General features: G+C 38.1%; 1 protein-coding gene across 2 annotated transcripts in view; it reads right to left on the reverse strand.

The window, feature by feature from the left end:
• Positions 1-15748, reverse strand: part of RHOBTB3 (Rho related BTB domain containing 3) — a 53772-nt gene that overhangs the window by 30133 nt on the left and 7891 nt on the right. Inside the window, exons 4-6 of one of the 2 annotated variants that reach the window (XM_032335709.1) lie at positions 7921-8072; positions 4314-4425; positions 1523-1888 (exon numbers count right to left, since the gene is read on the reverse strand). In XM_032335709.1, the coding sequence (XP_032191600.1) occupies positions 1523-1888; positions 4314-4425; positions 7921-8072 (630 nt within the window). Of the gene's footprint in view, positions 1-1522; positions 1889-4313; positions 4426-7920; positions 8076-15748 lie in introns of both variants that reach the window. The other variant, XM_032335708.1, reaches the window with a different exon arrangement.

The following is a 15748-nucleotide window of genomic DNA, read 5'->3' on the forward strand; positions in this document are numbered from 1 at the left end:
CATATTGCAACTGTACTTTTCAAAAACTTTAAATTTTCCTTTAACTTATAGTAAAATTATATAACCAGAGCCCAAATGAGAAAAAGTAAAATCTTAATTTCAATTATTTCAACTACCCAAAAGTTTCTTATAAATATGAAACAGTGCTTTATCTGCAAACATTTGTAAATTTGTCTGTCCCCCATTCTGAAGTCTAAAAGCAGATTATGTTTCTCCAGAGCCACACTCCAGAGGAGTTACTTTAACTTAATATTTCATCAGAACATGATTCCAAGTGCAAAATTAAAGAAGAGAGACGTTCTCGGAAAATTTTTACTTAGATGCTTACTTTAAAAGTCACTTACATTAATTCTTTTCCATTCTTATATGGGACACTTAGATGTGATACCCTCAATTCACTGGTTAAATGACTCAGATAAAACTTCTATTTTTTAAAATGTAGTAGCTATAAGTATTTAAAAGGGCAACAAGAAAAGTAATTGGGAAGCTCTATGTTAAAAAGATAAGTGCACGGTAAGAAAAAATAGTAAAATCTAAAATAGTCAAAGTCAGGGTGCCTGGCTGACTCAGTTGGTGGAGAGTGTGACTCTTGATCTTGGGGTTGTGGGTTCAAGACCCACACTGAGTGTAGAGATTACTTAAAAATAAAATCTTAAAAACAAAATAGGGGCGCCTGGGTAGCTCCGTGGGTTAAAGCCTCTGCCTTCGGCTCAGGTCATGATCCCAGGAGTCCTGGGATTGAGCCCCGCATCGGGCTCTCTTCTCATTGGGGAGTCTGCTTCCCCCTCTCTCTCTGCCTGCCTCTCTGCCTACTTGTGATCTCTGTCTGTCAAATAAATAAAGTAAAATCTTAAAAAAAAAAATTAAATTAGATTTCAGGCTAAACTAACTTTGGAGACTATTTCCAGTTACTAAATTGAATGTAAGGACCCTCCTAATTTCTCTCAATTCCCTCCAAAACCTAAGAGTAAGACAGAAAAGTGAATAAATGGTCAGTTTTTAAAATGCAGACACTGGGGTACCTGGGTGGTTCAGTCTATTAAGCATATGACTCTTGGTTTCAGCTCAGGTCATGATCTCAGGGTCAAGATCTCAGGGTTCTGAGACCGAGAGCCCCCATTTTGGACTCCCCACTCAGCAGGCAGTCTGTTTCCTCTCTCCATCTGCCCCCGCCTCTGCTCATGCTCTCTCTCGCTATCTCAATCTCTCTCTCTAGTATATAAATCTTTCCAAAAAAAGATGCAGATACTTATTTTCATTTACACTTTGAAAATACATCTGCTCAGTAGGAAAATAAATTACTTTCACAAACAGATTTAAAACCAAGGCAAGTAAACTTAATAAGGAAGATGGAAAACTTAGACCAATTCCTGTATATAAAGTAAAGATTATTTCATGTATAATCCTTACCTCAGATGGTAGAAAGAAGATAAATGTGAAACTAACCAATACACCTGAGGCCCACAGGCACAGTTCCTTTCAAAAGCTTAAGAGAACCTACCAGAACCATTTAACAAGATACCTGAATAAATGAAGCGCAGAATGTCTGACAAACAAGAACAGAAGAGGGCATCTTTGACAACGACACGTAATGGCGGGTTGCCTGGAGAATCCTGGCTAGCACCTGGAAATGCAGGGTCTCTGTTGATAGCAAAGAGGTCCTGGGTAGTTCGGATGATACTGGAATCCTGAATGTCAGCGGGACTCTTCACATTGAAAAGGAGCATGAAAACATGGCTTACGGCACACAGAACAATCTTGTGGGCCTCGGCAACTTTCTTTAAATCTGGGTTGTAAAATACCACATCTACACACTGGCAGCAGAACAGCAAATTATTTAAATCAGAGTTATAATGCGATGCTTCAGCCTTTAAGACAGGCATCTTTTCTGTTTCAAAAAAGAGAATAAAAGTGATAAATTACTCTTTAGGTCTATAGACCTGGACATTTCAGGTTTCTTTTAAACATGAGAGAGTATTTTCTTAATGTTATTAAGTTGAACCATATAAAATTGCCAACACTTGACCATTTGTGACCCTATGAAAACAGCAATTTTGTATAACCTAATCTAACTATAAACACATATAAATTAATTATCCTGAGATAACAGTCACAGAATTACACGGTGTTTTTTTAAGCGAAAATGAAAATTGTCCTAATGCCATTAACAGCAATATAATACTACTGCTCACTTTTTGTGTGTCCCCAAATAAAATCTCTCTCCAAATATTATATTTTAGTATGTTGGTAGTTATAGCTCCTTGCTTTCACCTGATAAAAATTCAAATAAATTACTAAACAAGTTCTGAAGAACCTAACCTCACATTTGAAGTCACTTTCCTCCTGGGTTTGGAAATGGCAGGGGTGGGGGGAAGAAACTGTCAAAATTAAATTGTTAAAACTGTAATCCCTCAAAGCCAGGGCTCTGAGTCTTGGGACTCTATTGTTGGAAACCATCTTGACCATTTTATTTTGATCCTAAAATTAATATTGTTTTTTTCCTCCTAGTAGATCAAACACCAGTCTTTCCCCTCAGCACACCTTAGGTAGAGTGTTGGTTAGACTCCCTAATTTTCAAAAAAGGATGCAACCTTCCATTTCCTAGTTTGATCACTAACAAAGATAAATTAGCCCTCAGTTAAGTCAGAATATCCCCACAGAGGATCATAGGCCCTCATCATAGACCCTAACTCTAAAATATCTGCTGGCTAGCTTTATCCCAAACTGAGCTGAGGAAAGTAGAATTCAACCTTGAATTCAGTAGAAGTCAAATTGCTTTAGGAATGAAAACTCTTTACTCTAAAGCAAAACTCTGGTCTCTAAAACTGATAATAACAAGGTGCTCTGGTGGCTAGGCTTTCCTGAACTATACCCCCACTCACCCTTCCCTCCAATGCCAAAGGCATCTCATAGACCCTTAATGGCTTAAGAACAATCTGAAAGCCACATGCCCCAGAGACCAGCATCTATCCTTAGAACAAATGAGCATCAGAACAAATGTTCAGAGTGATACCTAACAGAAGGGCACAGGGTACCACCCGTGAGAATGAAAACTGCATTTGCTGACCAGACACTTCGGAAAGGCCTGTCCATTAGGTCACCTAGTGCCCCCAAGCAGAACCCACATGAGAAACTTTTCCTATTGCTAAATGGCATGAACAGCTTTGTTTTCTCAGAGGTACTATTGTGTTTTCTCTTCTTGAATAGTAAGAACCAAGAAATTATCTACCTTCGTTGTTTATTTGGCTATTCCTCACACATCTTCTCATCTAGAAAGTACTTAAAGTAGCAGATTTGCTATACAACAGACCAAGTCTCCCCTCTTCCTTTGCACACCAGGAAGTTCAAAGCCAAATTGTGTATCATCACTTAGGATCTATCTGCATTTAAAAAAAACAACAACCTGGAATTGAATTCCCATACTAACTTATGTTTTCCTGCTTTTTAATTTATGTTGATTTATTTAACAAGTACTTAAAAAGCACCTACATTTTAAAACCATTTCCATAACAAATTGGTCTGCATAGAGTACTACTATATTTCTATGACATAATTATTCAAATATTTGATAAAAGTTAATTTTGATAAAATTATATTTATGTTTCTTAACTTTATTTTGCACTAACCTTGGGTTGTGAACATTTTCAAACATTCAAAAAGATGAAAGAATAATACAATAAGCACACACATATCCTTCACCTGGATTCTACAATTAACATTTTGTTTGCCTTATATCCAGCTAGATACACAGGCACACACTTACCACACTGAACCACTTAAAAGTAGGTTGTAATCATCAAGATATTTCAGCTCTAAATAATGTCGTGTTCATTTCCAAGGAATAAGGACACTCTCCCATTAATCATAGAACCATTACTGTATATACAAAAAATTAACAATTCCCTCGTGTCATCTAATTTCCAGTCCATATTAAAATTTTACCCAGTTGCCCTACGAAAGTCTTTGAGATGTTTTTATTGAATCAATTAAGGTTCATATATTGAACCTTATTGTTGTTATTTCTCTTAGACTTTTATATAGGATAACTCTTCACCATACAAACTATTTTTTAAAGAAGCTATGGACTCAAGTTTAAGACAGTACTCCTCAAAATGGGTCCAAGTACCACCTGCTTCAGAATCACCTGGAGACTTATTTTAAAAGCAGATTCTACACCCCACCCCAGATTTACTGAATGAGAATGTCAGGTGAGTCCTCAACGTACTCAAATTTGGGAACAACTGCTCTAAGACTTGTGAAGTGATCTATAACAAATATCATTTGAGTGTCTAAACATTGGTTAATAAATGCACCTGGTTGTTCAAGCTGAGGTGGTCTAATTCCATGAAATGAGTTGCTCATTTTCCTCTTCTTCATTTTTTCACTTGTCTTCTGATTTAAGGCTTGAATCATAAAATACTCCAACTAAAACATGAATTGAATTTTAGTTAAATCTTCAACAAAATTATGTCTCTGACAAGATTATTGGTACCCCAAATCACATTTGCCAAATGTTTTTAATGCCAGTACCATCTACATGTAAGCTTTAGCAAATACTTCTAAATAATTTTTTATTTAAAAAATGTATTAAGTAGAACAGACTGTGCCTTGTCTAAGCATAAATAAACTATTCATTCAAAAAGGAACTGTTTATTCTCTTGAATAATCAAGAAAGCCCAGCAGTGCAACTATGTGACTATCAATAACTATCTCGTGGGCAACCACAGCAGTTAATACTAGAGAAACTCACGGCAGGACAGATCTGGCTCTATGTCACAGATGGTCATATCAACTAGGAGTGTCTGCACGTGCTCTATTTTTTTTCTTGAATAAATTTCATTGAAATACATCCTTTATGTAATAAATTTAAAAATCTTGGGGCACCTCGCTGGCTCAGTCAGTAGAGCATACAACTCTTGATCTTGGGGTTGTAAGTTCGAGCCCCACATTAGGTGTAAAGATTACTTAAAAATAAAACCTCAGGGGCACCTGTGTGGCTCAGTGGGTTAAGCATCTACCTTCGGCTCAGGTCATGATCTTAGGTTCTGGGATCCAGCCTCACGTCAGGCTCCCTGCTCAGCAGGGGGCCTGGTTCTCTTTCTCCCTGCTCCCCAACCATGCTTTCTTTTGCTATCCCTCTCTCAAGTAAATAAATAAAATCTTTTTTAAAAAATAAAAATAAAAAAAATAATAAAATCTTTTAAAAATCCTAACCACATGCACTTACATGGTACCAGGCCTATGCCTTATGCTGTAAAGCTTGGGGAAAAGAATAGATAGAGGTCTATGTACCACATACACAAATGTTCAAACTTCATAAATCAAGAAAACAAACTATTATGTAGAAGCCAGGCTTAGCTTTAAGTTCTCAGCCTTCTCAGAGCTTCATGTAGCACAGAGAGAACTGGCGCCTGACTCCTGGGCTCCAAGACTGTCCCTTCTCTTCTCATCCCCTGCTCCAGCCCATGCCTTGAAGAGCTCTATGTGTACAAGAAGACTCTACTCCCCCCTTCCCCAGTCCTCATATGCAGTCATCCTTTGGCCACTCTTCAGACCTAGGGACACACACACTACTAATGTAATTCACCTTCAGGAGGACTGACCCAGGAAAAAGGCCGGCACACGCCTGAAAAACAGCCTGAGTGTCGCCAGAGACCTGTGGGGTCCTGGGTTTTGGAACACAGTTGTAGCACTGTACAATAGAACCTTCTGTTCTGTGTTGATGAAAATGCTCTGTATATCCATGCTATTGAAGAGAGTAGGCACAAGCCACATGTGGCTATTACGCACCTGAGATGTGGGTAGTATATCTGAGGAACTGAACTTTCTTCAGTTAATTTAAACACAAATAGCCACCTGTGGCTAGTGACCGCCATCATGGATGGCACAGGTCTAGAAGGGCTACGAGCTCCAGGGGGGTGTACATTCGGCTCCATCAACTTGTGTAATGGGGATGCAACTGGAGGAGGGCCAGATGGGGCTCTCTAGAGCTAAAGGGCCCACACCTCTCTTGCCCAGGTCTTCATCTCTGACCCTTAAACACAAGACTTTAAATGCTCCTTTCAGTCTGACATTATCATCTCCATCTATATTCCTGCAAATGCCACTATTTCTTACACTCAAGATCAAAGCTATACTTAACTATTCAACAATCCCATAAGGGATCATTTTGATCTTATTTCCATATTCTCACCAAGTCTTAGGGAAACAAGAAACTGCCGTGTCTTTCTTCCAATCCTTGACCACATCTTCAATCCTTATCAAGTGTCCAACTCTAACTGCAACACCAAGTGTTAGGAACAAAGAGAAACAAGGGGGAGGAAGCAGAAGCAGGCAGAGAAAAGTGGGAGTTGGCAGGTGGGAAGAGTGACCCAGAGATTTCAGGTTCAGGAAGAGGAGCAGGGAACAAGGAGACCACCATACCCCAAGAGAACCAGCCCCCTCCTCTCCAACAAATGAAGCCAAACTATCATTTTTCCTCAGTTTCCTAAATATTTCAGGGAAATACAAGATTCTTAGACTAAATTAAGATTTTTTAAAAATCCACTACAATATAATGTCTTTGACAGGAAAATTACATTTCAGTCCTCTCTACCTTTCTACCCTTTCTACTTTTTTATTTATCATTATAAAAAAATAAGACAAAAGTTTCTCACAGTTATTATGATACCAATATTGTGAGTATATCTTCCTTAATGCTATATTATTAATGTTTCTTTTCATTACTGGGCTACATAATAGCCACATATACATGACAGAAATCAGAACCATTTAGATTTGGGTTTTATTTTATCTTTGGTTCTTATTTGGGGTTTGATAACTGCCCAGAACAAATGAAATTTCTACAGTCATCTGTGGAGACCTCAACATTTTGACATGAATCTACATAATGAATATTCTAGTATAATGGAAAGCGTACTTGACAAAGAGCCAGGGAACTAATGGAGAAGTTCAAAGTGCTCCTGCTTAATGTAGGGTTTACTTTGGTGTAAACCTCTTATCCGTGTTTACCAAATTTGTCCTTGAGTGGAGTCACTTCTTACAGCGTTGAAAAGGTAGCTCCAAAGTGAGTTAATACTTACATGATAAAACTCCACAGTATTTCCCAAGGACCATGCAGTCCTAATAGTGTAGGGTAGGTGCTGTGTGCTAAGACAGGCCTCAAAATGCCTATAGGACCCAATAAATGCCATAGCTACAGACCAAGCAAATTCCAAATGTATTTTTTTAAGATTTATTTATTTACTTGAGAGACAGAGAGCATATGAATGCAAGCAAGGAAAGAGGCACACGGAGAGGAAGAGGAGAGAAGCAGTCTCCCTGGTGAGTGGAGGCTGAGGGCTCGATCTCATGACCCTGAGATCATAACCTGAGCAGAAATCAAGAGTCCAACACTTAATCAACTAGGCCACCGAGGCGGCCCAACAAGTTATTTGTAGGAGTAGTTGCTATGGATACATCTGAGTGGGATCATTTAGGAGTATACAAAAGCTTGCCAAAACACACAGAGAGGAAGAAAAATCATTCTTTTCAAATAATAGATAGAAATGAAGGAGAACGTGCATGGCCCAATGGTTCAGGTTGCAAGGCTCATTGAACTATATAAAGATTAGGAATAAAACTGGCATCACAGATTTGTGTAAGTAAGTATAGTTTTGATATGTTCAGCAAAAAACAATAGTATCAACAAATGGAAAATTCTAAACTATCCTGTTAGACAACAGAAAATGCTTCATTTGGAGAGAAAAATAAAATTATAATTTTATTCTGACAAAATCTTACTTCTACTCTCAGTTTGTTTCTCAAAGTTAAGACCAATCATGCTTTTAAAACTAAAGTTCTAGTTAAGGGTCTAGAAAATAGCTACCACAGCCAGCCTGACAAATGACTTTAATTTATGTAACAGGGATTACCACTCACCACTCCTCCAAAATATTTTCCTATATAGAAGTCATCAAGGCTGTGTAGTTCAAGATAGGTAGCTCCCAGTTCTTTAGCAAGTTGGATTCCTTCAGTGGTACTGACACAGCTCCCTCTGTCTGAGGTACATAGCGGGCATGTACAAGGTAATTCTTCTGAGGAAAGAAATAGGAGTAACAAAAGAGCTTTGAAATTTAACAGGAAAAGAAATATACACAGGCAACCTGAACATTCAACAAACAAATTAACAATTCATACAAGAACCATAGTTCACGGGCATGTAGTACGTCCACTATCCACCAGACTGAATAAAAAGCATCAGTGTTAATAGAAAGGTCTTTCAAGTAAACAAGCTTTGAGTGCAAGAAGAGTAAACAGTATTTTAGAAAACAAAAGAACTTAAAAATAAGTTAATATATATTACCAAGGTTTTTATAGTAATTAAACCAACCAGCTAGTAATGGAGGACATGTTTCCCTTTATACACCCCGACATCCTGAGTATCAATACAAATTAACAACCTAATTGCCCAGAGAAACCATGGAAAACAGTGGGTTAGCTTTTTATTCTTTTCTTTTTTCTTTTCCTTCCTTCCTTCTACCTTTTCTTCCTTCCTCTTTTTTTTTTTTTATAAACTTGAAATACATTCACCAAGTTGACTAGATCTGAATCCTCAAGGCTGCAAAATTTTGTAGATTTCATATAAAGTACATTCTAATTAATCCAGACATTTCAATTATTAGACTCTAAATAATTCAACTGCAGAAACTAAATTAAATCACTTATCTTTCTCTTCAAGACTAAAAGATCATTAACTAAAGGAATAAAAAGGATTTATTCAAAATGTGCATTGTCCTAAGCGTCATGGTTGTACTGTGTACAGATGCATGGCTGGGCAGGTGAGAGACCAACATACCTATCAGGACACTCCTCAATAAAGTTAAAAATTTATGTTCAACTCTAAATTCAGCAGAAAGTTTTGTTTTGTTTCATGACACATCAGATATATCATTGTTTAAATGGCAGCCAAATTAAACAGGGATAAATCCATTTTTAGAAATGCATGTTGTTATAGTTTCCCTGGGAAGCAGAGGCTGAAGTGGAGACTGGAATGCAGGAGGTTTACTGAGGGAGTGATCGTGGGAACAAATGTTTTCAGGGGTAAGGGAAGTGGGACTGCGCAGAGGAAAAATTCAAACTGCAATATAGCTATAACAAAGATCTTAGCAGATCTTACTGGGGGGTCTGGAGCTTTGATGGCCTTTTAGAATGGTTCCCCATTTGGAGAAAGGCAGCTGTGTCTTTGTGCCCCTTCAATGATCAAGATAATCAGTGGTTAGATGAGGGCTGCTGTGGAGTGGGCACAACCTTGAGCAAGCAGCTTCTATGAGCTAAAGGTAATATCTGGCAACGGACTCCGCCGTGCACCATGAGCACCCAACAGCCTGGTAACTGAGAGAGTAAGTACAGTGGCCCTCAAATGGCATTTGTGGGGCACCTTCGTTGCTCTGTCGGTTAAGCATCTGACTTGATTTCGGCTCAGGTCATGATCTCGAGATCGTGAGATCAAGCCCTATGGGCGCTCTGCACTCAGCGTGTGTTCTGTTTAAGATTCTTCCCCCTTCCCTTGCCCTCTGCTTTTCCCTCTCCTCTCTCTAAAATAAACAAATAAAATCTAAAAAAAAATTTTTTTAAAGACATTTGGGCAACTTCCACAGCCTACACAACAAATTCCTTACCAATGAACTGCATATAGGTGAACCATATATATGTACACATAGGATATTCAGTGCATGCCTGTGCTACATGTGTAACTATGTAGATAATTTTAGCCTCATTGAAAGCATTTTAGAACTCAGAAACCAGGAATATACAACCTCCTTCTGCAGAAGAGGAAACTGGGGCTCAAGGAAGATAAGTGACTTGTCCAAGTCTCTTTGTGTGTCAGAGATGGAAAAACAATGATAAAACTGTTTCTTGCTCTATTTGATAAGTAAAGTGATATCAAAAGATAAGATAACAATTCAGTTTAAGTAAAGACACAGTGATTTAAAAGTTAAGCTTGGGTTCTCAAAACTAAGCCATGAATTTTGAGTTTTTCCTTTTACTTTTTCCAAGCTCATCTTGGTTTGGAGCACATAAATTTTTTGTACAGAATTTAGCCTATCTTGAAAAATAACACATTGATATTTGGCATTCTTTACAAAAATTCATAAACAGTGCCTTTGATTTTCTGAAGACAGAGGCCTTCTTATGCCTACAAAGCTCTCCTTATGTTGATGGGATGGGGTGAGAAGGCAGTCCATCTTATTAAACTGTATTTCTAAACAAAAATAAAGCAAAGTGTTTCAAGTGAAAAATTAAATGAACATAGTGTAAAACAATTTTTAAGAAATAATCTTGATTTGAAGGAAAATCCAACTAATTTCAGGTTCAACCCTGCTAAGCATGGTTTTCCACTGTGTGTAACCGTGGCCCTTTATGGACATACACGCCTAGAAAATCCCTCTTCACATCTAGTCTTCACATGTCTGTGACACAGAAGACATTGTTTTTTGTTCACATGTACCCAAGAGGAAAAAAAAAATGTCTCATCATTATGTGGTAGGTACAGCAGGAAAAGCAACAAAACACTTTTAGAAAAAAATAAACCTGTATTATGCATTTCACCAGCAACCATAAAAGGACTCAAAATATTTCAAATTGCGGTGCCTTCTTCAGGATATCACTTCTGTTAGCCCACCTCAGGGTCACAGCGACTCTGGACAACATTGTTACACTTCTAGTTAACACTGTAGTCTTTTTTCTTTCTCTTATGCGATACCTTTTAAGGTGTTATCACAAATGTCTATTTTTTTTTTTTTTTTCTAAAGCAAACACATTGTAACTCTGGAATTCAAATGAATGGTATCTCTTTCAAAGCAGTGGTTTTCAGAATCCGTAGGGTGATTCTTAAAATGTTGCCAAGTGCTTGAAAGTTTTAGAAATCCTTTTAAGAATTCTAACCTAGCGATGTACTCAACTCCATCAGAACTTCAAAAAGAAAAGAAGAAAGGATGCCCATTTTTGGGAGCTTAAGGCTATGAATACCCCTAGGTGTGTTCAGAGAAAAAAATTCTCCTTTAAAGACGGGTTCAATATTTAGTAAAAGCCAAAAATTTGTTCAAAGCCGAATGTGATGAAGAAGACATACAAGTCAAGCTTGTCAAAACATATGTAACAAAGGAAAATGATGAGACTGATTGTGTTTGCTGAACTAATTCTAAAAAGAGCTCAAGAGAGGAATTATCAGGAGAACACACAGCACAGCTTCATGTATTACAAGGGACTGGGGGAGGGAAGCAATAAAAATCCTCGGGTGGAATAACAGATTTAGCTTGGTAATTACTTTGCAATCACATCTATATGTGAAATGAATTTCACCTTGTTTAAAACCATTCATCCACTAACTGAACAAATGTTTCTTGAGTACCTACCACGTATCAAACAAGAAATATACATAGATAAAAGCTCATAGTCAACTAAGCCAACATAGACAAGACTGAAAATTATAATATAATAAATATAATAAATACTAAAATAAGGTATGCAAAATCACCATGGGAACAGAAAGGAAGAAATTAACTCTGCCTGGGGATTATGGAAGACTTCGCAGAAAAGGTATTTACTGCATAGGTATGAATTTGCCATGCTGATATGACAGGAGCTGTTCAGGGCGGGGCACTCCCATCAGAGGGCATAGCACATGCAGAGGTCTGGATGCAAGAAAAAACAACACATTAGCTGCCAGTTTCAAAATGGCAAGCTAAGCCCACATTGCAACTCTTCTCCCTGTCAAATCAAAGAAATGATTGAACAAAGAGGGGAGGGAGAGGGGAGGGAGAAGGGAGGAGAGAGAAATGGAAGGAAGGAAGAAAGGGAGGGGAGGGGGAAGGGGGAAGGGAGATGTGCATATACAACAAGGCTCAAAAATTAAGAGGAGAGAAACTCATCACCCAGAAAGGAGGAGTGCCTAAAGGCTGAAGGCAGATAGCACAGGACCAACGAGGGAAGCTGAAGCTCAGAGGACAGGTGGGAAGTCACACACTGGGCAACATCGAGAATACTCACTGCTCAGTCATCGGGGAGCAATAAGGAGGCCCATGGACAACTGAGTGGAGATCAGTTGCAGACCCCAGTGGAAGCAGCAAGGCTTACAGATCTCATATGAGCTCTCACTCCCACCCCAACCTCAGAGAACAGCTGGGCAGAGGAGGAGAAAGGCGTTAATCCAACAGAGACTCTAAACTGCAAACTAGGCAATTTAAGAATTACCCAACATTTAAGAAGCCTCCATACTATGAAGTAAAATCTCGTCAAATGGCAAGACTTAGATTGTCCTCCTTAAGGCAAGACTTAATAGATCTACCAAAATAGAATCTTAAAATATATATAATTACTTGAGAGAGGTTTTCTTCTTAAAGTATTTACATGCTTAAAACAGGTAGAAGAAATTATGAAAAACAACCAGCTAGAGATCTTGGATATGAAAAGCTGTGGGAATTTTTTTAAATCATAATAAAGCAAAAGAGTAGGACAGACCCTGTGGAAGCGATTTGTGAGTTGGGAAAAGAAGACCACAGAATTCTCCTCTAACACAACACAGAGAAAGAAAGCTTAGGAAATATAAAAGAAAGATAGGAGAAACAGAGGAGAGATCCAGAAGTTTCAACATCCGTCTAACAAAAGCCCAAAAAGGACAGAATAGAAAAAATGGAGGGAAGGAGATATCTGACGAAATCATGAAGTTGAGACGTCCCCAGATCTAAACACAGACATTAAGTTCAAGGAGTTCAGTGTGTTGGGTACATAAGACACAAAAGACTGTGCCTACAAGGTTGCCAGAGTAGTCAGAAGATAGATCATGAGTGATCATGACTTTTAGGTAAAGCATTACAAGAGAAAATTACTGAAGGGAGATAAAATACTGGATTGGAAAAAGTATCAATGGGAACTCGTGATTAAAAGACATATATTTAACATATCTATATATCTATGTATCTATCTCCAATGAATAGGCCTTGAAGCAATGACAAAGTTATGAGCACCCCTAAAGCCCCAATCTTAGTTTCTTAATATCATTGTTCACTAAATGGAACCAGGGCTCCCTGAAGAAATGACTGATTGATTCCAGGTGAGCCTGGGACATCTTATGCCATACAATAAGGAAACACTCAAAAACTAATTGGAACTAGATTGAAAAGACTCCCTCCATGCAAACGTGGAGTAATATGAGCAACAGAAAGGATAAGGATAAGAACAGATTATAAAATATTGAATTAAAAAAACAAATCCATGAATTATAATGATTCTAAAAGAAACGTGGGAGCAGAGAGAAAGATAAGCTCTATTTACAGAAGAATACCAACTATAAGTGGAGGTGGAATGACAGAAAATCACTATTTTGCAACCACTACAACTAAAGGAATTACGCAGAATAATGGGCTTAGATTCTTTAAAACTGTCAGTGTCATGAAAGACCGGGAAGGGGGTGGGGAAGGCTGGGGAACTGTTCTGGATTAAAAGAGACCAGAGAGATATTAGAGACACATTACATTTAAATGCAGTATGTAGTCCTTAATTTCATCCTGGATTTAAAAAAAAAAATAGGTTTGGAACAATTGGGAAAATGTGAATGTGGATTTTGTTTAAAATAATAGGATCATAGATAATAGTATGTCACATATCTTGAATGATGGTTGGATTATGGTTGATAGGAAAATGGCTCTTTGGTATTAGACATGTACAATGTATTAGACAATACATGCTTACGTAATTAGCACTGAAGAAATACCATAATTTTATAATTCACTCCCAAATGAAAAAAGAGAGAGAGTCTCTCTCTCTCTCTCTCTCTCTCTCTCTCTGTGTGTGTGTGTGTGTGTGTGTGTGTGTGTGTAAAATCTCTGGGGTTCACTGTTCTGTTCTGGTCAATTTTCTTGGGTTTGAAATTTTGCAAATAGAAGGGAAAAAGAAGTAAGTTTCTAAAGAATTGAAAGCATTGACTATCATGATCTGACCTATATTCTAGAATGATTATTCTGAGTGGATTTATTTCAGAAAGAAGCAAAGATGGAATAGGAGACCACAGGTCAATTCACCACAAAGCTGATGAAGCCTAAGTGTCAGGGCCCTTGTGTGTGAGTCTTTTCCAAAACCTGGGGAGAAACATAATCATATGCTTTTGTAAGATTTGCAAAATAAGATCCTCTAACTATACTTGGTTAAGACCACTGCCTCTTTCCACTCCAGCTCACTTTTATGTCAGGCAGTCTGGGAGTAATGACAGGCATTTTTGGGATCCTGCTAATGTGAATTTAAGTTTAGGTTTAGTGAGATATTGTTTGTGGTTTGCAGTCACTTCCTTGTACAGTTAAATGTTTGAAAACTGTCCTGGTACACGAATAGCCTTGAGGAATGCTTCTGCCACCCACATTGTAGACTTGGTTGGTGTTGTGAAACAAAGATGCCAGGCTGAAAGAGGAACACAACACAAATGACAGTGCCCGTCACCAGAAACATATGAAGTGTGAAGAAATACACTGGAAGAAACACTATAATTTTCTTCTCTATATAGAAGATAGCAAAAGTGGTTTTCATATGAAGAAGTAATCAAGACTATGCAGCCAACAAATATAAGAAAAATTAAAGAAATGTCAAGCTGTTAAATAATAGAAATATTTTTTAAATGTTTGTGGTATTTGACAGCTTTTTTATTAAGATTCTATTTATTTGACAGAGATCACAAGTAGGCAGAGAGAGAGAGGAGGAAGCAGGCTCCCTGATGAGCAGAGAGCCCAATGTGGGGCTCAATCCCAGGATGCTGGGATCATGACCTGAGCAGAGGCTTTAACCCACTGAGCCACCCAGGTGCCTGGTATTTGACAGCTTTTTATTTATTTTCTTTTTTCTATTTAAATTCAATTAGCCAACACATAGTAATCAGTAGTTTCAGATACAGTATTCAATAATTCATCAGTTGTGTATAACACCCAGTGCTCATCACAACACATGCCCTCCTTAATGCCCATCACCCAATTACCCCATCCCCTTACCCTCCTCCCCTCCAGCAACCCTTTTTGTTTCCTATGGTTAAGTCTCTCATGGTTTTTCTCTCTCTCTGATGACTTCCCATTTAGTTTTCCCTCCCTTCCCCTACAATCCTCTGTGCTGTTTCTTATATTCTACATATGAGTGAAATCATATAATTGTCTTTCTCTGATTGACTTATTTCCTCAGCATAACAGCCTCCAGTTACACCTATATCAATGTAAATGGTAAGTATCCATCCTTTCTGATGGCTGAGTAATATTCCATTGTATATACATACCACATCTTCTTTATCCATTCATCTGTTGATGGACTTCTTGGCTCCTTCCACAGTTTGGCTATTATGGACATTGCTGCTATGAACACCGGGGTGCAGGTGCTCCTCTGAATCACTACATTTCTATCTTTAGGGTAAATACCTAGTAGTGCAATTGCTGGGTCACAGGGTAGCTCTATTTTTAACTTCTTGAGGAACCTCCATACCCTTTTCCAGAATAGCTTCACCAGCTTGCATTCCCACCAGCACTGTAAGAAGGTTTCCCCTTCTCTGCATCCTTTTTGTTGTTTCCTGTCTTGCTAATTTTAGCCATTCTGGCTGGTGTAACATAGCATTTTCACTGTGGTTTTATTTGATAGCTTTTTAGATTTGCAAATTGTCATGCTTATTTGTGTGTGTGTGTGTGTGTGTGTGTGTGTGTGTGTGTGTCTGTGTGTGTGTGTGTCTGTGTGTGTATCTGTA

Source organism: Mustela erminea, chromosome 3 (assembly GCF_009829155.1).
Source record: "Mustela erminea isolate mMusErm1 chromosome 3, mMusErm1.Pri, whole genome shotgun sequence".
Lineage (NCBI taxonomy): Eukaryota > Metazoa > Chordata > Mammalia > Carnivora > Mustelidae > Mustela > Mustela erminea.